This window comes from Chlorella variabilis (genome assembly GCF_000147415.1).
Source record: "Chlorella variabilis unplaced genomic scaffold CHLNCscaffold_9, whole genome shotgun sequence".
Lineage (NCBI taxonomy): Eukaryota > Viridiplantae > Chlorophyta > Trebouxiophyceae > Chlorellales > Chlorellaceae > Chlorella > Chlorella variabilis.
Genome location: NW_005435079.1, coordinates 1,036,815 through 1,062,430, shown reverse-complemented (window position 1 = coordinate 1,062,430; position 25,616 = coordinate 1,036,815). Strand labels below are relative to the sequence as shown.

The following is a 25,616-nucleotide window of genomic DNA, read 5'->3' as shown; positions in this document are numbered from 1 at the left end:
AGAGCGACAGCAAACAACCGCCTTACGCAAGAATGGAGCACACAACCAGCAAGTATTGAGCTGAGGCCGTGCCAGCGAGCTGGCGCGCTGCCGCGATGCCAGGCCGCTACAGCTCATCGTGTGCCGTCGCATTGGCCTGCTGCTGCCCCTCCTCCTCGTCATCCGGATCTGCATACTCGTCCTCATCCGTCTCTGGCAGCGCATACACTGGGTCCAGCCCTTCCTCCCCCTCCTCCTCCTCGACCTCGCCGTCGCCGCCAGCAACGGCGCTGGCGACGCCCCTGGCGCCCTTGGCGCTCGTCCGCGGCTTGGTGGCAAAGCCGATGTGGCTGCCCAGCGTGTCGGGGAGCACCACCTGCGGAGGGGAAAGGAAGGAAACAGGACGCTGTGCCGGGTCAGCAGGCCAACTCGTGGGATTCGCAGCTTCCAAGCGCAAAGGGCTCCCGGTTGTGTGTGAGAGGGTGTGTGGTTGTGTGGGTGGGTTGGCCCAGCGTGCAGCGGCAGCAGCAGCAACTGTACCAGCGGTGCTTGGGTTTTGCAAGGACCCCGGGGTGGGTCCCCACAGGCGGCGGGCTGACCTGGAATCCCGGCAGCGCGCAGAGCTCTGGCACGTACAGCTCTACCACGTAGCTGCACTGCTGCGGCTCCACCACGATGATGTGCATGTCGGCGTCGGGGCTGCGGGGCGGGGTGGAAAGGAGGGGGGGGGGCAGCAGCAGGCAGTGGTGGGTCACAGGGACGGGTTAGGGGGACATGTGTGTGGTGAGGTCCCTGCCCCCCCGAACACACACAGCACCACACCACCACACACCACCACACACACGCAGCCACAGCCGCACCGCGCAGCCGCCAGCACGCACACCTGCACATGAGGCGCAGCTCGGAGCTGCGCAGCACCGACCGCTGCTTGCCACTCTCATCTGGGTCTAGGTCACAGTGGTTGCCGCTGTTGTAGGTCTGGGAGGCATACGGCACCTGCGGTGCGGCACCAGCGGGGTGGCGGGACAGCCAATCAGGTGCCAGGCTGGGGCCCAGAGCTGGCTGGAAAGTTGGTGGTGTGGGGTGCCGGGTGGACGCCTGGGTGGTGGCGATGGCAGCAGGAGCGGCAAGGGAAGGCGGGGAGGCACGCTGCAGCGCGGGCGCTGCGCGGGGCCTCGCCTTGGTGAAGTGTGGGTAGAGGCCCGACAGGGAGGTGTTGGTGAGGGTCCAGTTGGCGGAGCCGGGCTCGTAAGCGCCCAGAGAGATGGTCCAGTCGATGTCGTGCTTGTCGGTCATGTGGAACTGGAGCCGGGGGCAGCGGGAAGGCACGGGTGGACAGGTTGGACACAGGTGGAAAGTGAATAGAAAGGAAAATACGGAAAGAAAGGGGCAGGAACAGAAGTGACAGGGGAAAAAAGCAGGGGAACGCGTGAGCGGCAGGCGGGGCAGGAGGGAGGGGGGAAGGGGGAGACGAGGAGCGGGCAGGGTGGCCGCCAATCGCAGCACAGGTGTGGGGCACATAAGCCTGTGGCACATGCGCCGGTGGCCCCCCACCTGTGTGATGTGGTGCATGTAGCAGATCTCGTACATCCACCAGCCCTGCACGCAGGCCAGGGCAGGGCAGCGCTTGGTTGATGCACTTGAGATGAACAGCGAAAGAGGGGGCCAGTCAGGCAGGCAGGCAGCCCGACAGCCGGCAGAGCCAGGCAGGCCAGGCTGCCAGCGGGGCGTGCTGCAGCGGGCGTGTGCCTGCGTGCCCCCACCCGGCCCCACCCTGGCTCACCGTGGAGACATAGACGCACTTGGCGCCCAGCTCCTGCCACAGCACGGTGCCCGACTCAGTCAGGAAGTGCTCGGGCGGCTGTGTGCTGCGCCGCGGCCTGCCCCGGTCAGGCACAACGGCGTCGTTGAGTTCCCGCACCAGCATGGGCTTGCTCTCCTTCAGCCTACACGCGCGGCAGGGGCGGCCAGGCAAGCAGGGGCGGGGGTCGGTTATGCCTGGCTGGCCGGCGGCGGGGCGCCTGCCGCACGCTGGGGGGCCACGAGCCTGACCGTCCACCCGCCCCCCACCCCATCCCACCCACCACCCTCCAGCACCACACACGCAGCCGCCGCCGCTCCCACCTCGTCTGGTCGATCGACGCCTCCAGCTGCTGCTGCCTGCTCATCACGGGGCCGCCGATGAACTCCGCAGATTCCATCAGCTCTGCCGCCCCTCTGTCCGCCCCCGCTCTGGCGCTGGCCAGCAGCTGCTGCATGCCCTCGCCCGCCGCCCACTTGCAGGGCGCGGCAGACACGCAGGCCTTGGCCTGGAACACGGCCAGCAGGTCGGCCTGCGCGCCCCTGATGTACTCTACATCCACGGCTGCGGGAGGGAAGCGGCGGGGAAGGCAGCCAGGGAAAGAGAGAGAGGGTAAGAAAGGAAAGGCACGTGGTGGAGATGGGTAGGTGAAGAAGGGGAAGTAGGCTGGCACAGGGGCGAGGTACGGGGTTGCCGGCGTGGGTGGGCAGCGTCGACGCAGCGCATGCAACCCCAACTCCCCCAACAGGAGGCTATGCAGCTGCGCGGCTGCTGCGCCCTCGCTCCGCCCCGCTGGTCCCATGCCACTCACGCCTCATCTCCTGGTCCTCCTCCTCCTCGGGGCAGTGGCCGCAGGCGGCGCGGCACCAGCCGTTGTTGGCGCCCTCGTCTCCCAGCATGTATTTTGGGTTGCCCTCGCACTCGCCCTGCGGCACACAGAGGGCCAAGGCCAGAGACGGGCATGAGCCCCACACTCTCCTCTCCACGAGAAAGGTTCGGGAAGCGGCATGTGCAGGGAGGGCCCAGGGCAGCCCGCCAGCTGCAAGCTGCCCAGGCATCCACAGCCACTGTGCAGGCAGGAAGACGGGTGGTCTGCGCCGCACCTTTTCCCGCCACAGGACGCACTGCGGGTGGCGGTCGAAGCACTTGCGCTGCGCCCGGGGACCGTCATCCACCGCCTCCACCGCCTCTGGCCGCTGCTTGGCGTCGGCCCAGCGGTTGGTTGCCTGCGCCGTGGGAGCGGGCGGCGGTATGAGGCTCACTACAGTGAATTCCATCAAGCTTAAAAGCAGAAGCTGGTCGGAAGCTGGTCCCACCTGTACCATCAGCTGGTAGTACTTGTGTACCAGCGTGCTGGCCTGGTGCAGCACCTGCGGCTTCTCCTTGCCTGCACGGCATTGGCATCAAACCGGCGGGATGTGGGAGAAGCATTTGGACGGCTGTTTTGCCACGCAGGGCAGGCTGGCTGGCTGGCTCCAGCAGGACGGACTGCTGGTTGCCTGGCACAGCAGGCCGGATCCTCACCCGCCTCATCCTCCTTCAGCAGCTTCAGGCAGGCCTTGCGTACCGCCTGTATCTCGGAAGGGGTGGCGTGCTGCTTGGCTCGCTGGCTGCGGGGAGGCACCAGGCGGGCGGACGGGAGGAGCGGGGGTGTTCAGGTGGATACCAGGCCGGCTGCCAGGCAGTTGGGGGAGCTGATCAGCAAAGCCCCCTGGCGTAGGCGCTGGCAGGGCCTCCACACACGGCCTCCCATCGCCTTCCCAAACCCTGGGCCAAGCGCCCGCCACGTGTGCCATGCACCATGCCTGCCTTCCACTCACCTGAGCATGTAAAACTCCTGGGTCTGCCCCTCCAGGGCAAAGGGCAGCCCCTCCCCCTGCTGCACCCGCGCCCGCAGCAGCACCCAGCCCTTGAGCAGCTCGTTGGTGACCTGCGGCAGCGAGGTGGGGTGGGTGGGTTGGCGGGAGGGAGGCCATGCCGGCAGGCGGCACACTCTGCTGAGGTCAGCAGGTCGGGACGCGAGGCTGGACTGTGGCCCAGCCTGTCACTCCCTGCCGCGCCACTTCACTAGAATGCAAACCCCAACCACCCGCACGCACCAGCCCCCACCAGCCGCCACCGCACACAAGACGACCAAGCACACCAACGCCGCCGCTGCCCATCGGCCACACCTCAATCTCACAGAGCTCCTCGGCATAGGCTGCAATGTGCTTCCTGTTGGGCACCTGGTGGTGCCGGGTGACCCACCGCGTCAGACCCTCCCACAGCAGCTGCACCAGCACGCCGCACACCTGCACGGCGGCAGGGCCGCGCCGCAGCGGCCGCCCAGATGCTCACCAAACAGCGCGAGGCACGGGCGGCTGTGAGCAGCGCCCCGGGCCGGCCCAGCGCTGTGGATCCCCGCCAGCCGTGCGGTGAGGGCAAAACGCGCCCCGCCTGAGCCTGGCGGTGGTGCTAGGTGGCGGGCGGCCAGCCCGGCACACCTTGCACTGCGCCACGCCAGCCGCCGCATCCAGGTTGGCCTCTTCGTCCAGCAGAGACACGTCGAGGCTGCTCTGCTGCAGCACCGGCCCTCTGCAATGGACAAAAGGCAACGGCAGGCGCCGCGGACGGACTCGGTCGCCAGCGTTGCACAGACCTGGCTGTGGGGTGCCCGCCAAGGGAGCGGCCTGGGAGCAAGCCTGCTGCCTGTGCGAGCGTGAGAGCTGTGCCCAGTGCCCCACCACGCTAGCCTCTGCGTCCTCCCCTGGGGCACGCAGCATTCCTCGCACACATCACACCCTTGGTCCCGCAGCTGGCCTTGCCTGCTGGCATCCTCCGCCACCCGCCTGGCGATTTCCTCTGCGTCCAGCAGAGGGCCGTTGAGGGAGTTGGAGGAGAAGCCCTCCAGAGGGCCCTGCAGCTGGCGCGTGCTCTCGGCGTCCCGCTGCTTGAGCGCCGCCGACCAGGGGAAGTGAAGCGTGTAGTCCTGCCAGTTCTGCAGGCGATCGGTGGGGAGCGGGAGGGCCCTGGGGGCTCGGTGCTTGCGCACACAGACGCGAAGGGCGACGCACAGCGGGTGCCGCGGCGGGAGTACCTGCTTGGTCCACAGCAGCTCGTCGTGCTGGTACTGCAGGCCGCGAGTGCTGGGCAGCAGCAGGGTCAGCAGCAGCGCCAGCGTCACCCATCCTGCGTGGGAACAGAGCCATCTAAGTTGCTGGGCAGCCGCGCGGGCGACGGCAGCGCGGCGTACAGCGGCGGCGAGCCAGGCTCTGGTGGCGGTGCAGCATCCCGTGCGGCGTGATCAGAGCCGAGCGGCAGATGTGCCGCGCCAGTCAGAGGCTGCTGCCGCTGCTCAGGACTCACTGGCGGAGGCCATCCCCTCCCGATCGTCTGCCTGCCGCCCGGAGAGCTTCTCTACGTATGCTGTGGGTGTTGCGGACCTCCTGAGCGAGTGGGCGGAATGCAAAGACATCCTGTCCATGCACGTCCCTGCTGGCAGGGCGCGGCATCGTTCATTTTGTCAAAACGGGGCCAGAACCTGTGACGAGTCCTGGGTTAGGCATGGGCCCCGCCCACTCCTGCTGTGCACGCCGTAGGCTGGCCTTGCTTCACTGCAGCCTTAACGCAGCCCTGGGGGCACCTGGTGTAATCTGACGTTCGCAGGAGAGGCAGAGCAAGAGGCAGACTTGGACGGGAGGCAGTGCTGCCCGCCTTCCGGTGCCGCCATGAAAGCGGCACGGCGTCGCAACCCCAGCTGGTTACCGAGCGCCGTCCTGCTGCTGTGCCTATCGCCATGGCTCGCCAGCGGCCAGGATGAGCTGCCGACAGGGGCACCCGCACCGGCGCCAGCACCGGCACCGGCACCGGCACCGGCAGCGGTGCAGGCACAGGCGAATATTAATGCAACCGGCGGCCAGAAGCTGGTCATCTGCGTGGCGTCCTGGGAGCCCATGGTCCTCTGCTCCTCCACACCCAACGGTGAGCCTGCAGGCAGAGCGGAATACCAGCAGCACATTAAGCTTACAGGCTGCTTGCAAGCTGGGCCTTTCAACCGCAGCATCGCGGGCGCACCGAGCCGCACCGGCACAATCTCATCTGCCTGCCTGCACCGCAGGTGACAATGTCACGGTGACGGGGCATGACCCAGAGCTGGTGCGTGAGATAGCGTACCGGCTGCGCCTGGAGGAGGGAGTGGATTATGAATTCAGGGTGAGCCCCTCTACCAAAGCCCCCCGTTTTCTATTGAGGAGCTGACACGATCTTGCTGCTTGGGAGGCAGACACGGCAGGCGGCCCACCCCCTCCACCTCCTTCCTCTCCACCGAGCATGCCCGCCCCTGCTGGCGCAAAGCCCTGCAGCCCACTCCCTGCTGCTGCACCCCGCCGCTGCAGTGTGACGACTTCAGCCGGATGCTGCAAGACCTGGTGGATCCCCAGAACGGCACCTGCTCGGCGGCCATAGCAGGCATCACCATTACCAGCGAGCGGGAGGCAGCAGGCATCAAGTTTGCATGTGAGCGCAGGCCGTGGCGGCAGCGGGCCCAGTTCTCCTGCATGCTGCAGCACCGTGGCAGCACTGCGTGTTGTTGCGTCTTGTGAAGGAGAAGCAGTGGTTGCCTGCGGAAGGGCTCCACGTGACAACCCAGCGTTTCCGAGTAGACCCAACCATGCCTGCCACTACCCTGCAGCTCATGCATACATGGAAAGCTCCCTGTCCGTCCTTGTCCAGGCAAGCGGCTGGTCCAGCTCCACCTCACCCTCTTGCCGGCGCTCTCGCCACCGCTGCCAGCTGGCCGCAGGACAGGCCGCAGGGCAGGCACAGCCGGGGGCGCTCGGCTGCTGGCCGCCAGGGGCTGCGCTCTGCAGGAGCCTTCAGGTGCCTGCCAGGTGCTGCATGCCTGCAGGCGACCTCCAGGACCCCCAGCGGCTGGGCCTGGACCGCCCCCTTCAACTGGACCCTGTGGGTGGCGCTGCTGGGCACCTTGCTTGTCTTCCCGCCAGTGATCTTCCTGCTGGAGTTTGGCAGCCTGCGCAGCCGCATCCACAGGTGGGCCAACCTGCAAGGCGTCAGGGTTTAATTACTGTTCTGATTTGATACAAAACCGGCAGCCCCCATGCTCTAGAGGCTGGCATTCGATCGATCGCCTCCGCTACGGCGCACGGCCCGCAGCTCGCAGCCTGCCTCCCTGCCTCCCTGCCTCGCGCCGCCTCCTGCCGACGGCGGCCTGGCGATGCTGTGCAGGGGTGACGTCGTGCCTGGCTTGGTGGAATCGGGATGGAGGACCGCCCTCACCCTCATGCTCTTCACGGAGTGCGAGCGCCAGCCGCTGCCGCCCTGCGCTGCCGCCCCACCCTGCCATGCTGCCGCTGCCGGAGCTGGAGCTGTGGCCAAGCATTGGTCGAGTGTGCCTCGTGGGGCACCGCCTTCTTCCATCTTCCCTCGCCCAACCACGCTCCCCCACCTTGCCTTGCCCTGCCCTCCCGCAGCTTTGCCGTGACCTCCCTGGGCGCCCGCGTGGCGGTGCTGGCCTTCTGCTTCCTGGCCCTGCTGACCACCAGCACGTACACCGCCAACCTGGCAGCCTTTGTCACAGTCCGGTCCATCACCTCCCAGATCAGCAGCGTGGCGGTGAGCAGCCGGCCGATGTGCGCTCGTGAGTGGCTCTGTCCGCCTGCACCGCACCGTGTGATGGGCATGCATGCAGGCATGCAGGCATCCCTTCTTCCTTCTCCAGCCATGCTGGAATGCACGGCAGGGGATTGGCAGAGGGAGGCGCATCCCCCCCATCATCTTTGTGGTTGTGCAGCACCACGCTGGGCCCACCCCAGCCCACCCATCCATTGGCATCCACATCGCCACCACCACACCCCGCCTGCAGGACCTGCGGGGCCGGGCGGTGTCCACCGGCGTGCCTTACGTCGACCGCCTGCGCAAGTATGGCGTGCAGGTGAGGAGGAGGTGCCGGGCAGGGCCAGCCAGCCGCCGCCTGGCCGGTTGGCTGGTCCATGGGGCGCGCCAGCTGCCGTGCCTGGCCTGGCCAGTCCTTCTGCCCCTGCCCTTCCATCGCCCATCCCTGCGTCGTGCTCCCCTGTTCCTGTTATTCATGTGCGCTCTTCCTCCCGCAGGCCCGGCCCTTCACCATGCACGACGCCGGGGACTTTGTGGCGGAGCGCGACCTGCTGTCGCGCGGCGAGCTGGCGGCGCTCATCATGGACGAGCCGGCCATGCTGTGGGCGGCCGAGAACGCGCCCAACTGCGACGTGGCGGTGCTGCCCGACAGCCTCGACCGCTTCTTCTACGGCGAGTCACGCGTGCGGTGCCGGGGGCGGCCTCAGCCTAACGGCCATCTGCCTGACACCACCACCAGGGCGCACCCCATGTCTGTCTGGCGGCCCTCCTTGCCTTCTCCTGGTCTCCTGCCGGCTCTGGCCTCCCCGCCCCCCTCGGGGTCCCCCTCATGTGCCCCACCGCCCACTCAGCCGGCCACCGTTGTTGCTGCCGTCCCTGCCCCGCAGGCATTGCCTTCTGCCCTAACACCAGCGACGCGGTGGTGGAGGCGTGGAGCCGGGAGATCCTTGCTCTGCAGGAGGACGGAACCCTGCAGCAGCTCAACAACGTTTGGGTGCAAAGCTTGGGCTCTGCTGGGTGTGGCGATGCTAACGCCTTGCAGGTGAGAGCAGCAGCAGGCTGGCATCCTGTATGCCAGGCTTGCCGAAGGCTGTTGGGCGCGGGCTGTTGCATGCAGCCCCGCCCAGCGTGCGCGTGGCAAGAGCGACAGCTGGCGCGGCAGAGGTGCCGCCGCGCCAGGGTCTCCGCATGGCTAGTTGCCGAATGCTCCCCCAGCTGTTCACACATTCTCCACCTCTCTGCTGCCACAGGTAGTCTACAAAGAAGAGATGGCCGTGAGTTTTGAGCAGGTGTGTGGGTGCTGCTGCCCTGGCCGGCTGTCAGAACCCTCGTGCTCCAGACCCCGCAGGCTGTGCGCCGCATGCCGCTGGATGTTCAGCGCTGCTGCATCAGGATCCTTCTCGTGCGTGCTGTGCTCCATGCAGATGTATGGCCTCTGGATCATTTTGGGTGGCGCCGTTGTGCTGGGGTTCTTCATTATGGCGGTGGTGCGGCGCCGCCGCCTCTACAGCAGCAGCAGCAGCAGCTCCGTTGGCCGCTCCCTGTCCAAACTCTGGCGAGCGCCGCCGCGCCTCGTGTCAGCGTTGACGCTGGTGACCAACAAGCGACGCGACAAGCAGCAGGCAGCGGAGGGGCGTGGAGCTGGTGCTAGCGATGGCGCAGGGCCGTCATCGCTCTCAGAAAAGGACAGCGGCGGCAGTCCTGGCGGCGACCTCGAGAGCCAGCCCTCGATGGCGGCGACAGCAGCGGCCGACCCCGAACCCGCACAGGCACCAGCAGCGGTCCAGCAGCCGGCAGGGCCGGCTGGTGCCGCTGCTGCGGCAGCGGCAGGGGCAGCACCGGCGGGAGATCCTCCAGGGGCGGCTGAGCGGCCCAGCGCCCTTCAGGTGGTCGATTCGATCTACTCGGCGTACCGCTGGCGGAGCCAGGCACTGGGCGGCAGGTAGCGCTGTGCGCTATGATGCTGTGTCGTTCAGTGGCTTCTGCTTGTTTCCTTGCCTTCCTTGCCTTTTTGTTTGTAATTCCGCACGCTTCCGCATAGTTCTGCACGCTCCCGCACACCTCCGCACCCTGCCGCACACCTCCGCACACCTCCGCACCATCCCGCACACCTCCGCACCCTCCCGCACACCTCCGCGCACCTCCGCACGCTCCCGCGCACCTCCGCACACCCCCGCACACTTCCGCATAATCTTGCATTGAAGAAGTTTCCATCAGGATTTCAGTATAATGTGTGTCTGTAGGGTGGCAAGCATCGCAAGATGGAGCTGGGGAGCAGTCCTGCTCCCTGCTCCCTGGAGTGCACTGCAGGGGCTGTAAACTTTGCATTTATGCTGATCCAGGGTACAAATGCATTCAATCTGAGACTCAATGCTTGCGGCCAAGTTTGGCCTCGAGGGGTGCACTGACTTGCGGTGTTCTGGGTGCTTTCGGGGCTTTCATTTACTCACATCTACCATGCAATGCATTCCAAAGAGCATGAAGTTGGTCCCTAGGGACACACATGGTCCCCCCTCTCGTGCTGTGCCCTGCTGGCGACCATCACTTTTCACTGCCTCCATCGGTCCCGCCTGCACCTCTGCTCCTCAACACGCTGTAGCTTGGTGAGATCTGCGAGCAACCTGCCAGGGCTCCTGCCCTAAACTGGCCCATTGTGATTGCGGCAGTAATCCCGCGGGCAGTAATACGCCGTACGTGACTGGCAGCAAACCAGCTGACAAAGCGTTCCGCGCAGCGGCCGCGTCCAGCCAGCCCTGGGCCGGCGCCGCCGCCGCCGCCGCCTGCTGCTGTTGGCCGCCTCCGTAAAAGACCCTCGTCAGCAGCACCTTCTACCATGATGTGGCGACGGTCATTGCAGCTGCTGCTGGGGGCAACCCTGATGGCTGGCCTGTGTCCTGGCCTGGCGAGCGCGCAGGCGGCCGCCGCCAGCCCGCCGGACGCGCCGCCTCCTCCGACCCCCGTCTCGTCGCCGCCGCCCGTCCCCAACCTGAATGCAACAGGCGGCGAGAAGCTGACAATCTGTGTGGCCAACTACAGCCCTGTGCCCATCTCCCTGTGCAACAATGCCACCGACACAACCGCCGGTGAGTTTTGCGGGCCCTCCGTTGGAACCGCCCCAGCCAATCCGCCTGGCCTGCCCGCCTTGTGTGTGGAGGTACCCCGCACCCCGATCCCCCGCCACCTCTGGCCGCCCTGCCCCCTGCTGCAGCCAACTTCACGGGGCATGACGTGGAGATGCTGCGCATTGCGGCTGGGCGGCTGGGGCTGACAGAGGGAGTGGAGTACGACTTCAAGTGCGTTTCTTTCTCGACGCTCATCGAGTCCATGACGCAGCCTGACGGCCCTTGCTCCGCGGCCGCCTCCGGCATCACCATCACCAGCGAGCGGCAGGCGCTGGGCATCCAGTTCACATGTGGGTGTGCTGCCCGGGCTGCTGTGACGTCGGCGCCGCTGCGGTGCCGCCGCCGGTGCCGCCGCCGGTGCCAGTGCCTAAAAAGCCACGACTGACTGCCCCGCACGCCCCGCCGCGCCCCTGCTTAAGATCCCTACCTCAAGTCTTCGCTGGGCATCCTGGTGGCATCCAACAGCCAGTCGGGCGACGGCTGGGGTTTCATCCGGCCCTTCGACTGGACACTGTGGCTGGCTCTGTTTCTCACCCTCCTCGCCTTCCCGCCAATGATCTTCATGATCGAGTTCTTCAGCTTGCGGCGGCGCATCCATAGGTGGGGGCGTGCATGCGCCGTGTGTGGGGGCGTGCAAAATGTTTAAACCCCTTAAAACCCTTCTGTTGTGATCCCTCTCCTGCAGGGAGGACTGGAAGCCGGGCATCGCGGAATCCATGTGGAGGTAGGTCGGCTTGTCAGCCGCCAGCGCCTCCCTGTGCTGGCGCCTTCCTGTGCTGGCGCCCTTCCGTTCCGTTTTCTCGGCGTGCTTGGCTTGCTGTTGCAACGATCCTCGGCGCCGTGGCGTGCATAACCTGCCCACAGGACTGCCCTCAACATGATGCTGTACGACATTGTCAACGTCACCTCCCTGGGCGCCCGCATGGCGGTGCTGGCCTTCTGCTTCCTGGCCCTGCTGACCACCAGCACTTACACCGCCAACCTGGCAGCCTTTGTGACCATCAAGTCCCTGGCCACCTCAATCAACAGCGTGGATGTGAGTGCTGTCATGCATGGCAGCCAGGACGGGTGTGCCAGCGGGTTGAGCGTGCAAGCGCTGCCTGGGTCGGGGCGGGGCGTGCCTGTGGCCGCCGGTGGGGTGCCGCTGCGCCTCATCGTGTTATGCTGGTGTTGCCTCCTTTGTCCAGGACCTGCGCGGCAAGGCGGTGGGCACATCTCCCATCTGTAAGCACAGGAGCCACCAGCGCCACCAGCAGCCCCAATGCTGTGGGATGCTTGTGGGGATAGTGAAGGTGGACTGCTGCCAGCTCAGTGAGGGCGGGCTGGCTGGTCATGCTGACGCCCCACGCTGCTGCTGCTCCCTGCCCTGCAGACATCAACCGCCTGCGCAAGTATGGGATTCAGGTGCGGCTGGGGGAGGGGGTGGTTGGGACGGGCCGTGGGGCGTGGCAGGGAGGAAGCTGAGCGGGCATGCGTGCGCCGCCGGCTGGGCCCCTGGGGTGTGCGCATCGCTGCCCTGCTGGCGCCTGCTCAGGCTGCACGCCCGCGTGCTTACCACTCCCCTCTCCATCACGTCTCGACGCCTCGCGTTCCCCGGCGCTCCCTGCGCCTGCAGGCCATCCCTTTTTCCTTCAACAGCGGCGAAGACTATGTCGAGTGGGGCGAGCTGGTGGCCACGGGGCAGCTGGCATCCATGGTGGGTACCACCGCCGGCACCGGGCACGGCCGGGGTGCCGGCCAGGGGTGCCGGCCAGGGGTGCCAGCCAGGGGTGCGTGCCAGGTGCCGCAGCATGCCAGGACTTTGCGGCAGGCCCAGCAGGTTGCGAATTACGAATCCATACCATGCACCCCCCCCCCGCAGGTCCGCGACATGCCACCCATGCTGTGGCTGGCCAACAACGCGCCTCTCTGCGAGATAACTGTGCTGCCACAGGAGATTGAGCCCTTTGACTATGGTGAGAGATGGAGGGAGGGCCTGCTAGGGGAGCGGCTCCCCATGAGCGCCTCGCAGGCAGCCTGCGTGCTGGGCTGGGGCGGCGCGCTGCGCAGCGTCCCTGCCTGCGCCCCAGCCTGCGCCGTACGTTCCGCCAGCGCAGGTCACGCCAGGCTGCCGGCCCAAACACGCCCTGCCCTGCCCTGCCTGCCCGCCTGCCGCAGGCGTGGCTTTCCACAAGAACGTCAGCGACGCCCTGGTGGAGACCTGGAGCAGCATCATCCTTCAGATGCAGGAGGACGGCACCCTGCAGCGCCTCAAGACCTCATTCATCTTCAACCCGACGGAGGGCTGCCAGGCCCGCAGCCAGGCGAGCGGCCGGTGGCAGCGCGGTCGGGGCGCCCCGCGCCGTGCACGCAGCTTGCACACCCTGCTGCAGGGCTTGTGTGCTGACCGCGGGAGTTGATCAACAGCTTCCCATGCAGCCAACAGCGGGTTGTCATCATCTGACCCAAGCCTCCCGTCTGCCTGCCTTTGTGCTCTCCAGGTCTCCAAGGAAACCCTGTCTGTGACCTTTGCCGATCTGTGGGGCCTTTGGTCAGTGAACCAGCCATGCCTTGGTGACGGGATGGTGCTGCCTGTGTGCAGCCGGCCGCGCATGCTGCCCCTGCGAGTACCCCCCCTAGCCAGCCACTAACCCCCGCCTCCTCCCATCCCACCCGTTCTGCCAGGCTCATTGCCGGGGTGGGCGCCGCGATTGGCATCTGCATCATGATTGCCCAGCGGACGCTGAGGAAGGTCAAGAAGCGGCGCGGCAAGCCGGTGTCGCACAAGGAGCCGATGCCAGAGGGCGGGCGCCAGGCTCCCCGCACGCCGCTTGTGCTGGCCGGGCGGCTGATGCCTCGTAAGATGCGCAAGAACGTGCACAGCCTGAGGCGGGACAAGCAGGCAGCCAGCATGGCGGCAGACGCGGCGCAGCCGCCGGGCTGGGATGTGGAGAGCCAGTCGGACGCGGGGTGCGGCAGCCACACGCCGCCTGGCTCTGCGGGCGTCCCCGCGCCGCTGCCGGCGGCGGCCGAGCAGCAGGCGGTGCGGCAGCAGCAGCAGCAGCAGCAGCAGCAGCAGCAGCAGCAGGCGGCAGCCTTGCCTCCGGCGGTACAGGAAGATGACATCACCCGACGGCCCAGCGCTCTACAGGTGGTGGATAGCATCTATGCCGGCATACACTGGAAGAGCAGCATGCGGGACAAAAAGGGCTGAGTGGCGGTTTCCTCAGGTGCAGCAGCCGCGAGGGGAGGGCAGGCACCTCGCTGCCACCAACCACAGAAGGCCGCTGGCGGCAACTGGACGCGGACCGTAGGCTGCTGCCTGTGTGTGGCACTCCTGAATGCGTGCATGTCTAGCAGTGTTACTGTGTCTCCATGTGCCTACACTATCAGGGAAGGCGAGCTAATCTAACCTGTTGCCAATACCAACGTGTAAAGAACAGCAGAACGGAGGAAAAGGGAGTAAGGAGGCAGCAGTCATCAGGCTGGCGGCTGGGGCAACAGAGGCGGCTCGGATGGGGTTAGCAGATGAAAGGTATGGATCGCTATGACGCAGGGTCTACAGACGGATGAAAGTGAATGCAAATCAGAGAAATGGAAGGCGGGGGAGAACACTGGCCTGGCTGGGCTGGGGCCACATGGAAAACTGAGGCTGAAAAACAACGGAGGGGTGCCATGTAAGGAGGGCACATGGAGGGCGCTCGGGCAACGTAAATCACACTGCCAGCCAGCCAGGGCCACTGCTACTGTCGAGTTGGAAAACTTCAAACGGTGAGCGCGAAGAACACGTAGGAGCAGCGGTGTTGTGCGGCGTGCCACCGTGCCGCCGCCGCCTGTGCGGTAGCTACGGGGCAAAGCACTGGCAGAAGTCGGGCGGTATGCCCGCCTCATCGCAGTTCCGCCCTGCAGGTACCTCTGCCAGCAGCGACACGCCCCACCGCACCGACTCGGCGACGTTGCCCGCCACGCGCCAGCTGTCGTACTGCTGTTCCGGCGGTACGTCCGACTCCCCCAGGTGCAGCAGGTGGTGCAGCGTGGCGTGCAGGTCGTAGCCGCTGACCAGGCGCTGCTCGTTGGCGGCCAGCGCCGCCGCCTGCGCGGGATACCGCTCCCCCACCCAGGCAGGCAGCAGCATGGCCAGCAGCGGTATCTTGTGCTCCGTGATCTGCAGGCAGCAGAGGCGGGGAGGCAAGGCAGGGAGGGAAAGGGGAGGCAGAGGAGACAGGTCGGCAGCACGGCGAGAGGAGCAGAGAGCCGGCGTGTGGGCCCGTCGGCACGTCGCCGCGGCCGCCATCGCACCGGCAGCCCGCCACTGGCTGCCGCCGCCGTGCTGCGTGCTGCTCCTGTCCTGCATTGCTTTCATTGCGTTCCTCACCCGCCCGTTCTGCGTGAGCATGTAATTGATGCCCATCGTCATCCCGTGGTCAGATACCAGCAGTACCGCGGTGGAGTTGAGCTGCTCATCGGTGAGGCCCAGGAGGAAAGCAGCCAGGTCGGCATCCACGGTGCCCAGCACCTCCCCCGTGCCTGCACGCAGCGCGCGCAGCATGGCGGCGAGAAGCGAGTGAACGCGACTGGCGGCGCTCGGCTCGGCCTCCCTGCCGCTGCGCTGCAGAGGCCGGGCCCTCCAGGACACCCTCGCCCGGCACACGCCCGGCTGCAGCAGCAGCGGCGGCCGCAGCAGGCCGGCGCGGGGCAGCCGCACGGCACAGAGGCCCCAGTGCCGCGCTGCCGCCGACCCGACTCGCCATGCCCTCCTCACCCTCGTGTCCCTCGTGGAAGGAGGAGATGAGCAGCCAGGGCGCCACGCCCTGGTAGGCTTCCATGAAGGCGCGGGAGTAGTCGAAGTTGTATTGGTGCACGTGGCGGCCCCGCAGGCAGCGGCGCAGGATGGAGAACGCGCCCTTGAACATCTGCAGCGCAGGGCGGCGGCGGGCGCGGGAGGAGGGCAGGGGCAGCCAGGGGCAGGGCGGCGTGCTGGTCGATGTCTGAGGTAGCAGCGATGCGACGCTGCTAACAGAGTGGCGGGCACGCTTGGTGGTGGTGGGCGGCAGCGGCGTGCGGTGCACAGGCATGCGCAGCACAGGCGTGCACGGCAGCGCTGCGCCCTCGCGCTTGCCCATGGCCCGGCAAGGCGCCCACCCTCGGCCAACCTGGTACGGCTCGCCGTCCAAGGTCACCGGGTGGTACTCGGGCAGGCAGAAGGGCGCCACCAGCTCGTGGTCATGAGGCGTGCGCATGCTGTCGTCTGCGGAGGGAGATAACAGGGTCGGGAACGTGGCAAGCGCACGGTCGACACGCGTCGGGCAGCGCAGCACGTGGTGGAGCAGGCCAGGGCAGGGCAGGCCAGGGCAGCGCAGTTGCTGAGTGGATGCAGGGCGGCGTGCAAGAGTAATGCCAGAGCGCACGCTCGCGGCGGGCGGGCAGGCGGCTCACATTCCGCGCCCCAGTCTTCGCACAAGTTGTAAACGGAGCCGCTGACGTAGCCGGCCTGGCGGTAGGCGTGCCAGAAGGGCTGTGCGCCTGCAGGCGGAGGATGGGCAAGGCAGCGGTGTGGGGCGTGGGCAAAGATAGTGGTGTGGAGCAGCTCAGGCCAAGGGCGGGCACGGGAGAGGGGCAAACAGGGCGCCAGGCAAGGGGCAGGCGAAGGACAGGGCACTCCTCCCGACACCACCAGCAGGCACCGCGGCCGCCCCCAAGCAGGCACCGCCACCGCCTGGCACGCCCAAAGCCACGCACGCTGGTTCTCAAAGGGTGACCCCGTGTACATGACGTGGGTGTTGGGATCTGTGTGGAAGCCGGTGACGTGGTACCGGAAGAACTGGTGCAGCGAGGAGGCGCCGCGCCGCGCCACCGCCTCCACCGCCGCCGCCGACCGCGGCATGCGGCGGAAGAAGTGGCGGCGGCCCAGCGAATCCAGGAACAGGATGAGCACGTTGAGGCGCTCCGGCTGGCCGCCGGATGCGGCACCGCCGGCGGGCCTGCCGGCCTCCTCGGTGCCACCGCCGCTGCTGCCGCTGCCTTGTCCGCCATCGCTGCCGGCTGCCCCAGGGCGCAGCGCCAGCGGCGGCTCTGGCGGCAGGCGCTGCCTCACGGCGGCTATGCGGGTCAGCAGACGCTCCTGTTCGCCGCAGCGGGCTAGCACCGCCTCCACGCCCGATAGCTGCACCGGCGCGGTGTAAGGCTCCTCCTGCTCGGCAGAAGAGGTGGTGGAGGCAATGTTAAAAAACGTGTAGGTGGTGGTGGTGGTGGTGGTGGTGGTGCTTTTCAAAGTGGTGGCAGCGGGGCAAAGCACCCTCGCAGCAGGTGGCACACAGGCGCAGCAGCCTGGGGCTGCCAAGGCACCGTGCACTCCAGCGCAAGCACATGCACGTGCAGGGCATCCGCAGCGCAGTGTTGCTGCAGCCGCTGCCTGCCTGCCTGCCTGCCTGCCTGGCACCAAGGCCGCACCTTGAGCAGCTTGAGCACGTTCACTTGGTACGCTGCGCCCAGGTGCGTCTTCTGCTCCACGCTCCACATCCGAGTATCGGGGAAGCGTGTGTAGCCCGTGGCCGCGCCGGCTGGGCAGCCGGAGATGGTGAGGAGGCCGGCAGAGGAGAAGGTTGCATCGAAGCCACGGATGGGCTGCAGCGGGCAGGCGCAGCAGGGCAAGCGGGCAGGGCAGGCGGGAAAGGTGGGCGGGAGCAAAGGTGCAGGCCAGGGGCAGGGTCATGCAAGGCGATTCCCCACACTCAGCATGCAGGAGAGGGGCACGTCGCCAGCAGGGCAGCCCCGGCGGTGCGGCAGGCTCACCGGGCACTGCTGGCTGCCGGTCCAGAAGTTCTGCAGACATGGAGAGGGGCGCGGCAGCGGCGGGGCTGAGCCTTGCAGAGGGGCGACGTGCGAACCAATTTGTGCGTGTGGCTGTGAGGCAGGGCAAGCAAAAGGGCATGCACATGCGCTGGTGGTGCAGCAGCGCATCGGCTCGCCTGGGCCCCAGCCGGCAGCAGGTCAATCAGGGGCAAGGTGGGAGGAAAGTTGCAGTTGGGCTCGCTGCCGGGGGGGCAGCCACTTCCAGCGCAGCCGGGCACCAGTGAGCGCCCCATGAAGCCCCGGTGCGCCTGCGGCCATGACAGTGGCAGGAAGGCGGGGCAGGGGGCAGGGGCAGAGCCGTCAGCGGCAGCGCCCAGGCACCACGCCCAGCAGTGCAGGGGCCGCACCCAGCCCACCCAGCATCCAGCACTCACAATGTGCTGGTAGTGCAGCAGCGCGAGGGCCACCGCCAGCGCCGCCGCGGCTCCCGTCCCCAGCAGGGACGCTGCAAACTGGCGGGGCCGCATGGATGTGTACCAGAGGAAGAGGCCCAGCAGCAGCATGTTGAGGGGCAGTGCCACCACCAGGAACAGCATCTGCAGGCGTGGCAGGCGTGAGCAGCAGGCGCGGTGGCGTCACGGCGCTGCGGGTCAGCCCGAGCAGCGGGGCAGGCTTTGCGACAGAGGAAACAACGAACGAGGCCACAAGCAGTGGCCCCATGCCAGGGAGGGGAGCTGGTGGGCACCCTGTTGGATTCCTGGGAACCAAGAAAGCAACCAAGACAGCGAACAAAACAAACAGTCGTGCTGAGGGCCTGCGAGGCCTCAAGGCGCCACACCCAGCACGCCCAGCGCACCCAATTGTAGAAGCCGTGCGCCTGGAAGTCCTGGCCGTGGTCGTAGCATAGCAGCGCCAGGTGGGCGGCGGCCAGGGCGCCACGCGCGCGCCACGCCCACGGCCCCAGCAGCCTGGCGGCCCACACGGCGGCGGTGAAGGCCAGGATGGCGGTGATCAGGCAGCGGGCAATGAGGTTGAGGTGGGCGTTGATGAAGGCGAGGTCGCGGGAGTGGCTGCCTCCCTGCAAAACCCAGCAAAGGCGAGGGGGTGGTCAGGGGCCAGGCAGCATGTGGCGCCTGGCACGCACCCTGCAGCCTGCGGCCTGTTGATGTGCCGGCGTCCGGCATGCACATCCCAGCAGCGGATGAGGCAGGCGCGCTCACCATCAGGCTGATCCAATAAGCTGCCAAGTAAGTGAGGGTGAGGAACACGCACGCCGCCACCGCGCTGGTTGCCTGCCGCGGCTCCTTGGCACCGCAGGCCTTGGCAGGGCCTGGCAGCAGGGGGAGGCACTCCACCCCCAGCGAGCCCGGCGCGCTGCCGCTGTGGCTGACAGGCCGGCTGGTGGCCCCGCTCGTGCGCAGGACCGCTGCGTGCTTGGGCAGCATGGCTGCCGCCGCCGCCGCCAGGCTCAGGTGGGGGCCAACGGCCCGCTTCCTCAGCTCCTGCTCGATGGTGCACGTGGCACAGGCTGTGATTGGAGCCTTGGCGGGTTGGGTGTGGGCCTCTTAGACGGGTGGGCCTCTTAGACGGCACTTGGGCAGGCGGCTCCCAGACCGCGGTCGGGCATGGTGCCAGATGTGTCGAAGCAGGAATGCAGGGACGCGATGCAAGCCGACATTGAGAAATTGAGGCCGCCACGCCATCGTTCAGCCAGCTGGCGATGCAGCTGCAGATGGTGCGGCCATCTGGAGATCGCTCATTAAAGCTGCTCCCTCGGCAATGCTAGGTCGCGATGCAGCAGCTCGCGTCCAACGCCGTTAGGTCAGCTCGCCTGGCATGCCATCAAGTTTGGTTTGAACGGGGAGCGGGCAGCGTTTCCTTGCAGCTTTTAAGGTAAATGCTCTGCACTGCAACGCTTGCCAATGCAGGTGCCAGCGCCGCTCCCGTCCCGCATTCCAGCGGTGGTGCCGCTCCCGCCTGCCTGCCCATCGCTGCCCCAGCCGCAGCACGGCGCCGCCGGTCCGCCATCTTCCCCCACCATTGGCCCCTCACTGACTTTTGCTGCCTGCCCTGGTTACACCAGCGCGGTGTGCACAGGCAGCGCTGCTCACGCATGCAGCACAGGCGCAGCCGTCGCCGGCCCAGTCGGCGGGGGCATGCGAGTCGCTGCGGAATGAAACAAAGCGAATGAAGGACAGTGCAGAGCTGTGCAGCAGGAGAAACAGGAGCACAGCGCGGGAGAGAAACAGCCTCACGGTCTACTACTCTAGCAGGCGGGACAATGCACGCGTTGTTCGTTTGTTGGAATCGGTTAGCAGCGGCCAGCCAGGCGCATCCCCCGGGGGCCTCGGCAGCCCCAGTCAACCGCGCGGGATCATATGCGCGCAGCCATCAAGCCAGGAGCCCCAGGGCTCGGGCTAAAGCACTCCGCCACTGCCATCATCTAGCTATCCGGCAGCGGGGTGGGGCCCCTGCCTGGCAAACACAGCCCAGGAGGAAAGGCCGCTGGGGCGGGACAGACGGGCAAGGAGCTGCTGCGGCAGTGCTGAGGGCAGGCAGGCAGGCAGGCAGGGATTCGTTCCAAGCAACAAGGAGGGATTCGAAGGTACATGAAAGCTGGGCAAGGGGGCAGGGCAAAAGGCACAATCACGGCTGCACTATGGGCCTTCGGCCGCCCCGGATATGCAAGCAGAGGCGCCCTCTTGGGACGAAAAGCGGTGGGGGGCAGAGGCTAATGTACACGAAGGGCTGGGATCACTGACATCACTGGGCAGGCGGGGGCAACTCACTTGGCACACTTGGCCCTTGGCACTTGGCCCACGGTGGGCCCTCCCTTCACAGGCTGCACAGGCAAGCATTGCCGCCCACCAACGGGCAGTGGATGGTGGGGCCACCACGCACCCCAGCAGCCGCTGCTCGTGAGGCCAGCAGCAGCGCCGCTTCACTCGGTCCTGGCCGCCTCGGCCAGCTGCTCTGCCATGGCAGCGGCATCCGGGGCAGCCAGGCCAGCCATGGAGGCTAGCAGGGAGACGGCCCAGGTGCCGACCAGCGCGGGCAGCAGGAAGCCGCCGTGGCCCTGCAGCAGCATGGCATGGCGGGGCGGCGGCGCCGGCAGCAGCCTGAGAACCGCCAGCCCTGCTCGCTGTGGAGGGGCGGGCACCAAGCAGCGAGTGCTGTGGTACCCTGCTGCTTCACAGGTGCCAGTCGTGTTCCGCTGCTAACAGCCTACGCCGGGATACCACAGGCTCAATTGTCGCCACCATCACGCCGCCACTACCACCACACACCAAACAGCGCCACAGGCTTGCCTGGTTGAGGATGGGGCACAGCACCAGCAGGTGGCCGATCGAGGCGGCCATGAGGCCCAGCGACAGGGTGCGGGACATGGGGCGGGCCAGCAGGTCGTTTTCCGCCTTGTCCTGCGAGTAGGCAGGAGGGGAAGCTTGCTCTCCTTTACAGAAGGCAGCAGAAGGGACACCGCATGCTGGGATGTGCTGGAGCGGGACATGCGGGAGCAGAGTTGGGCTGGCTGGCATGGGGCCGCTGCAGACAGCGGGAGACGAAGAGGCACGTGGCAGCACCCGGCAGCAACTTGCGCTGCAGCCTTTGGCCCCACGCCGTGAAGCGCAGTCGTGCGGTGTGCCATGCTGGGCAGCGGCACCTGCCTTGAGCGTGTACGTGATGGCTGGCAGCACGGTCAGCAGGCCCGCGCCCACCGCCTTCCACACCATGTAGGTGCTCTTGCCGTAGGCGTACGAAAAGGCGCCATACAGGGTCCACTGCGGGTGGTGGACAGGGGAGCAGCGGCAGGGAGGGTCAGAAACGGGTTTGACCAAGGGAGCGCTAAAACAGGCACTTGGCCCCGACAAGCTCACATGGCTGGCCTCTCACCCCAGGCTGCCACTGGCAAAGGGCAAAGGGCCAGCCAGCGCACACCACTCCCCGCTCCGCTGACCGCCCACAACGCACCTTGGGAGCCAGGTAGTAGGCCAGGCCGGTGGCGGGGAAGACGGCCGTCAGCAGGAGGAACAGCGCGCCGGGCAGGGTGAACTTGCGCAGGGACACGGCGCGGCGCAGGTTGCGGGGCAGGCGCTGCAGGCGGGAGCAGGCGGGAGGCCAGGTGGGGGAGAGGAGTGGCAGGGGCTGGTGGGTAGGGCTGGTCTGAGCTGGCAGGCTGGACGGGTTTGCCCCGGCGCCAGCTTGACGTGCAGTTAGCGCACTGTGGCCTCCAGTAGACCCACACACACTGGAGCACTTCAGCGCGCCACCCTGGCTCCACCTCCACTGGCTCCACCTCTGCCGGCTCTCACCTTCAGGTCGTGCCACACCCGGGTGCGGTCCTCCTCTGCCACCAGCAGCTGGCTGGCGGGCAGGGCCAGGGTCCCCGCCTGGGCCAGCACGTACACGACGGCGGCGCCGGGGGTGAGGGTGGCTGGGTAGTAGAGCTGCGGGGCAGGGTAGAGCATGGCAGGGTAGAGCATGGCAGCATCTAGGATGCCAGGTGTGTGAGGGAGTGCCCCTTGCTGCTGCAGCATGGGATGCATCCGCAACAAACGCAGCCTGCAAGCCGGCCATGGCTTCAGACCATGGCACTCTCCGCATGCCCACCATGAGCAGGATGTTGGCGGCGGCGAAGGCCACCAGCGCTAGTTTCAGGGTGTCGGCTGCACCACGCAGGCACCACGCAGGCAGAGGGGGCCGGGGCAGTCACGCTCAGCTCAGAAGTTGGCAAGGGCTGCTGCCAGCCACAGCGCGGCCACTGGCCCAGACAACAGCGGCAAGCACGAGGCCGTCGGGTAGGCAGCAGCCGGCAACACCAGCTGGCTGCCAGGCAGGCGACCCCGCGACTGAGCGGCCAGCCACTGGCCTGTGAAGGTGTGCAGCATGTGCCTGTGGGCGCACTCCTCCAGGGCAAAGGCGGCGGCGGCGGCGGACACGAGGCCGCACGCCAGCAGGCCCAGCGTGTGGGTGTGCTGATCCTCCGGCGGGTCGGCGGCGGAGCCGAAGCAGGCGCGAGCGGCCTGCGGGAGGGGCCCGGGTGGCGGCGGCCAATTGGAAGGATCGAGCCAGGGCAGCCAGGCAGTGAGGCAGAGTCGGCGCCTGCCCATGGTTGCTCATACTTCTGCAGCTGTTGCACACGCGCATGCACTTGGGTGTCGGTAAAATGCGGCGGCTGCGCGGCGGCTCCAAGGCCCTCTCACCAGCTTGGGGGTAAAGATGCAGGGCAGGGCAGCCACCAGCAGCGCCAGCGCCAGCAGCGTGTAAGCCTGCGAGTCGGTCAGGGCGTGCGCCTCCTCGCCACCAGCCTCGCCTCCGCGGCTGCGCCTGCGCCCGCCCGAGCGCGCAGCCACGGCGGCCGACGCCGTGTCTGCCTGCTTGGCGGCGGCGGCGGGGGTGGCGGGGCTGCCGGCCTCCTCGCCCTCGGGCGGCTCAACCGACAGGCCGCTGCGCGTCTCCACCATGGCGGGTGCTGCTGCTTTGGAGGCGCTGCAACCTTAGTAGTCGGAGAGGAGGAGGAAAATGATGAGGATGAAACTCTCTGCCCGAGCGTCCTTGCGCTCCAGGTCGCCCCTGCGCTGAAAGGAAAGCATGAATAGGAAAGCAGAAGTTCTAATGGAGGGCCTGAGTGCCCCGGAGGGGAGGAGGCACCAGAAGGGTGGCTTCCCGTGGGCCGGCCGGAAGCTGCCGGGCAGGCTGAGTTGGACAGGTGACCACTGGGGGGCGCCGGCACAGTCTCGGCTATGCCCACAGCAGTTGGGAAACTGCTGAATTCCCACCAAGGGATGCTGTGGTGGGCTGCAGGGGCTGCTGAGGAAAAGCATTGCTTGGTAACAATGGTCGATGGATGCCAACCGCCGCCGTGCTCAACTGCCGGCCATTCAAATCAATCGTCTTTGCGCCTCCCAAATTACAGAGGCACGCATTCAAGAATATCGATTGTCAAGCAGAATACACCACCAAATGCCACAGTTCTCCTGCAGTGCGATGGCGCCTCACAGGCCTTCCACCGCCACCACCGCCGCCAGCACCTGCCGGTGCTTCCGCAGCGCCGCCAGCCCCAGGCGCAGCCGCGCGCAGGTGCTGCCCGCCTCCACCCACGCCTGCCGCCCTTCCGCAGCAGACACGTTTGCCAGCAGGGAGGCAACCCCAAACGACAGGCGCTGCACCCGGCGCAGAGCTGGGTAGTCTGGATGCGCGCCAGGGCGGCCGGAGGACGCTCCCGCACCCTCCGCCCCCTCCCCCGGCTGCCCTCCCTCTCCTCCTGCTGCCGCCGCTGCCGCTGCCGCTGCCGCTCCTCCCGCGTCACATGCCCGCAGCTGCCAGGGCTGCAGGCAGCGCAGGCCCTCTGGCAGCGGCGCGGCTCGCTCCCGCAGCTTGCTGGCTAGCCCGTGCACGGCGGCGATCTCGCGCCACACCGCCGCCTCCAGCCGCAGCGCCACCGCCAGGCTGTCGGGCTCGCTGCTCAGGCACTCTGCAGGCAGGCAGGCAGAAGTCCACAGGATGGGAGGTGGTGCATGCTGGCACCTAGATGCTTTCCCGGCCATCACGGCGGAACAGCGCAGGGCAGGGCGTGAACCGCGAGTCCAGCAGCAAGCTGGCAGGTGCATCACCCCACCCCACCTTCCGCCTCCAGCACTTCCTCCGGCGCCTGCGTGGCGATGCCGCGCTCGCTGGCCGTGTTCAGCGCCGGCGGAGCCGAGCGCGGGGCGGAGGCCGCGGCGGCGGCGCCGGCGCTGCCCGCGCCGTCGGGGTGCTGGACGAGGTGCCGCGCCACGCAGCGGGCAGCCGCTGAGGTGGCCAGCATGTAGGCCGCCGCCTCTGTCTGGCGCAGCACAGCCCGTTGGGTTGCCAGCGCCTGCTGCAACACGCCGCTGCCGCTGCCGCTGCCGCTGCTGGCGTCGTTGCCTGCTGCCCCCGCCGCTGCCGCCGCCGCTGCCGCGTCTCCCGCCGCGGCCTCCTGCGCCGCGCTGCTGAGCGCCTGGAAGAACGGCAGCTCCATGATTTCGTTGCCCGCGATGGCAGCCAGGCGCCTGCCCAGCACCTGGGCATCCCCGCTGCGGCTGCCGTCGATCACGGCGGGGCCCTCGGCGCCCTCCACCCTCGCCTCTGACAGTTCATAGTCCAGCCAGGCCTGGCAGTAGACCGCCGCGGCCTCGCGGGCCGCCGACGGCACCGCCGCCATCAGCGCCGTCAGCGGGATCTCGCCGCCGCCGCCGCCGCCGCCGCCGGCGTCCAGCCCGCCGCGCACGCTCTCCACGGCCTGCAGCGCCAGCCCTTCAAACTGCTGCTGCTCCTCGGCATCCAGCAGCAGCTCCACGGTGGCTCGGCAGTACGGCACCTCCTGCGTCTCCCGTACCGCTCGGAAGCGCCCCACCCCCACCGCCAGGATCAGCAGGCGGCCGTCGCTGAACCGTACCGCCTGAAGCACCTCCATCAGCGTCCCCGCCAGCGGCGCCTGCGCCAGGGAGGGAGGGCAGGTGTTCAACAAGGGGTTTCAACAGCTGAGCGTCAGGAGCTGCGTGTCAGGAGCAAGGGAACGAGGAGGGCAGGCCATCCGCGTCCGTCGCCGCACCTTGGTGCCAGGCGCCAGCGCATACTCCGGGTTGCCCAGGTTCTTGCTGCCCTCTGGCAGGTACACGTGGCCGAAGCGGTGCGGCCGCGGGCCGCGGAAGAGGCGCTGAAACATGGCGCAGTAGTGCGGCACATGTACATGCGTGATCTCAAAGTTGCCGGGCAGCGCGGCCCACTGCACCCGCCACAGCGGCAGGTCGTGGAGGAGCAGAGGGCTGGGCGGGTCGGCTTCGCCAGCGGCGCTGCTGGGTGCTGCTTCCCGGGAGGGGTGGGGACCTGCAGGCAGCGTCCGGCACACGGCATGGGTTGTTGGAACGGCACCGGCAGGCGCATGGCAGCGGGGACAGCTTGCGCACCTGAGGCATCATCAGACTCAACGGCCGATGGAGAATAGAAGAGCTCGTTAAGCAGGCGGGCCTGGTCGCGCAGCTGTTGCTCCTCGTCAGGCGCGCCGCTGCCCTCGCCGCTGCCGCCCTCGCCGCTGCCGGCTGCCCTCTGGCGCAGCAGTCTGCGACCATGGCCGCTGATCCTGCGTGTGCTGGGGCGCAATTGTGTGGGCTGCAGAGCCGCAGCAGTGTGCTGGAGGCGGGCCGACGGTGGTGCACGCCACAGGCCCCCCTGCGCCCACGCCATGGTGTGCAACAATTGACTTCCTTTGAGCGATGGCGCTGGGGGAAGCGAAGGCGCTGGGCAGTCTCCGCCGACGTGGCGAGGCGCGAAAACATGTGGCATCTGAAGCGCCACACATATCGCAATCTGCG

The 25,616-nt window shown here is 67.7% G+C and overlaps 5 protein-coding genes across 5 annotated transcripts; 2 read left to right on the top strand and 3 right to left on the bottom strand.

Annotated features, from left to right (window-relative positions):
* Positions 1-106: 106 nt before the first annotated feature.
* CHLNCDRAFT_57772 (hypothetical protein) lies at positions 107-5,508 on the bottom strand (the record flags this gene model as incomplete). Its single annotated transcript, XM_005847920.1, has 17 exons — positions 5,403-5,508; positions 5,126-5,251; positions 4,857-4,948; positions 4,561-4,757; positions 4,264-4,354; positions 3,952-4,071; positions 3,601-3,710; positions 3,305-3,390; positions 3,097-3,167; positions 2,884-3,006; positions 2,592-2,706; positions 2,104-2,344; positions 1,763-1,925; positions 1,534-1,578; positions 863-1,281; positions 579-678; positions 107-355 (listed from the first exon to the last, which is right to left on the bottom strand). Exons 2-17 carry the CDS (start codon positions 5,241-5,243, stop codon positions 107-109), a joined length of 2,340 nt encoding a protein of 779 aa, XP_005847982.1. The 5' UTR covers positions 5,244-5,251; positions 5,403-5,508.
* Positions 5,488-9,336, top strand: CHLNCDRAFT_145488 (hypothetical protein; the record flags this gene model as incomplete). The annotated part of the gene is made up of 12 exons (XM_005848082.1): positions 5,488-5,740; positions 5,877-5,971; positions 6,154-6,274; positions 6,450-6,484; positions 6,666-6,808; positions 7,004-7,072; positions 7,249-7,390; positions 7,641-7,709; positions 7,888-8,078; positions 8,303-8,432; positions 8,641-8,679; positions 8,815-9,336. 12 exons carry the CDS (start codon positions 5,488-5,490, stop codon positions 9,334-9,336), a joined length of 1,809 nt encoding a protein of 602 aa, XP_005848144.1.
* Positions 9,337-10,223: 887 nt separating this feature from the next.
* On the top strand, positions 10,224-13,705 carry CHLNCDRAFT_52133 (hypothetical protein; the record flags this gene model as incomplete). Its single annotated transcript, XM_005848081.1, has 11 exons — positions 10,224-10,473; positions 10,599-10,802; positions 10,932-11,112; positions 11,198-11,236; positions 11,377-11,548; positions 11,700-11,823; positions 11,885-11,916; positions 12,128-12,208; positions 12,374-12,467; positions 12,670-12,826; positions 13,177-13,705. 11 exons carry the CDS (start codon positions 10,224-10,226, stop codon positions 13,703-13,705), a joined length of 1,863 nt encoding a protein of 620 aa, XP_005848143.1.
* Positions 13,706-14,335: 630 nt separating this feature from the next.
* Positions 14,336-18,728, bottom strand: CHLNCDRAFT_145486 (hypothetical protein; the record flags this gene model as incomplete). Its single annotated transcript, XM_005847919.1, has 12 exons — positions 14,336-14,656; positions 14,867-15,018; positions 15,254-15,404; positions 15,645-15,739; positions 15,928-16,014; positions 16,231-16,681; positions 16,942-17,115; positions 17,284-17,313; positions 17,562-17,591; positions 17,718-17,879; positions 18,140-18,361; positions 18,504-18,728. The coding sequence occupies 12 exons, from the start codon at positions 18,726-18,728 to the stop codon at positions 14,336-14,338; spliced, it is 2,100 nt and encodes a 699-aa protein (XP_005847981.1).
* A 4,050-nt stretch (positions 18,729-22,778) lies between these two features.
* On the bottom strand, positions 22,779-25,488 carry CHLNCDRAFT_145484 (hypothetical protein; the record flags this gene model as incomplete). Its single annotated transcript, XM_005847918.1, has 6 exons — positions 22,779-22,854; positions 23,281-23,755; positions 23,905-24,739; positions 24,857-25,131; positions 25,212-25,384; positions 25,484-25,488. The coding sequence occupies 6 exons, from the start codon at positions 25,486-25,488 to the stop codon at positions 22,779-22,781; spliced, it is 1,839 nt and encodes a 612-aa protein (XP_005847980.1).
* Positions 25,489-25,616: the final 128 nt, after the last annotated feature.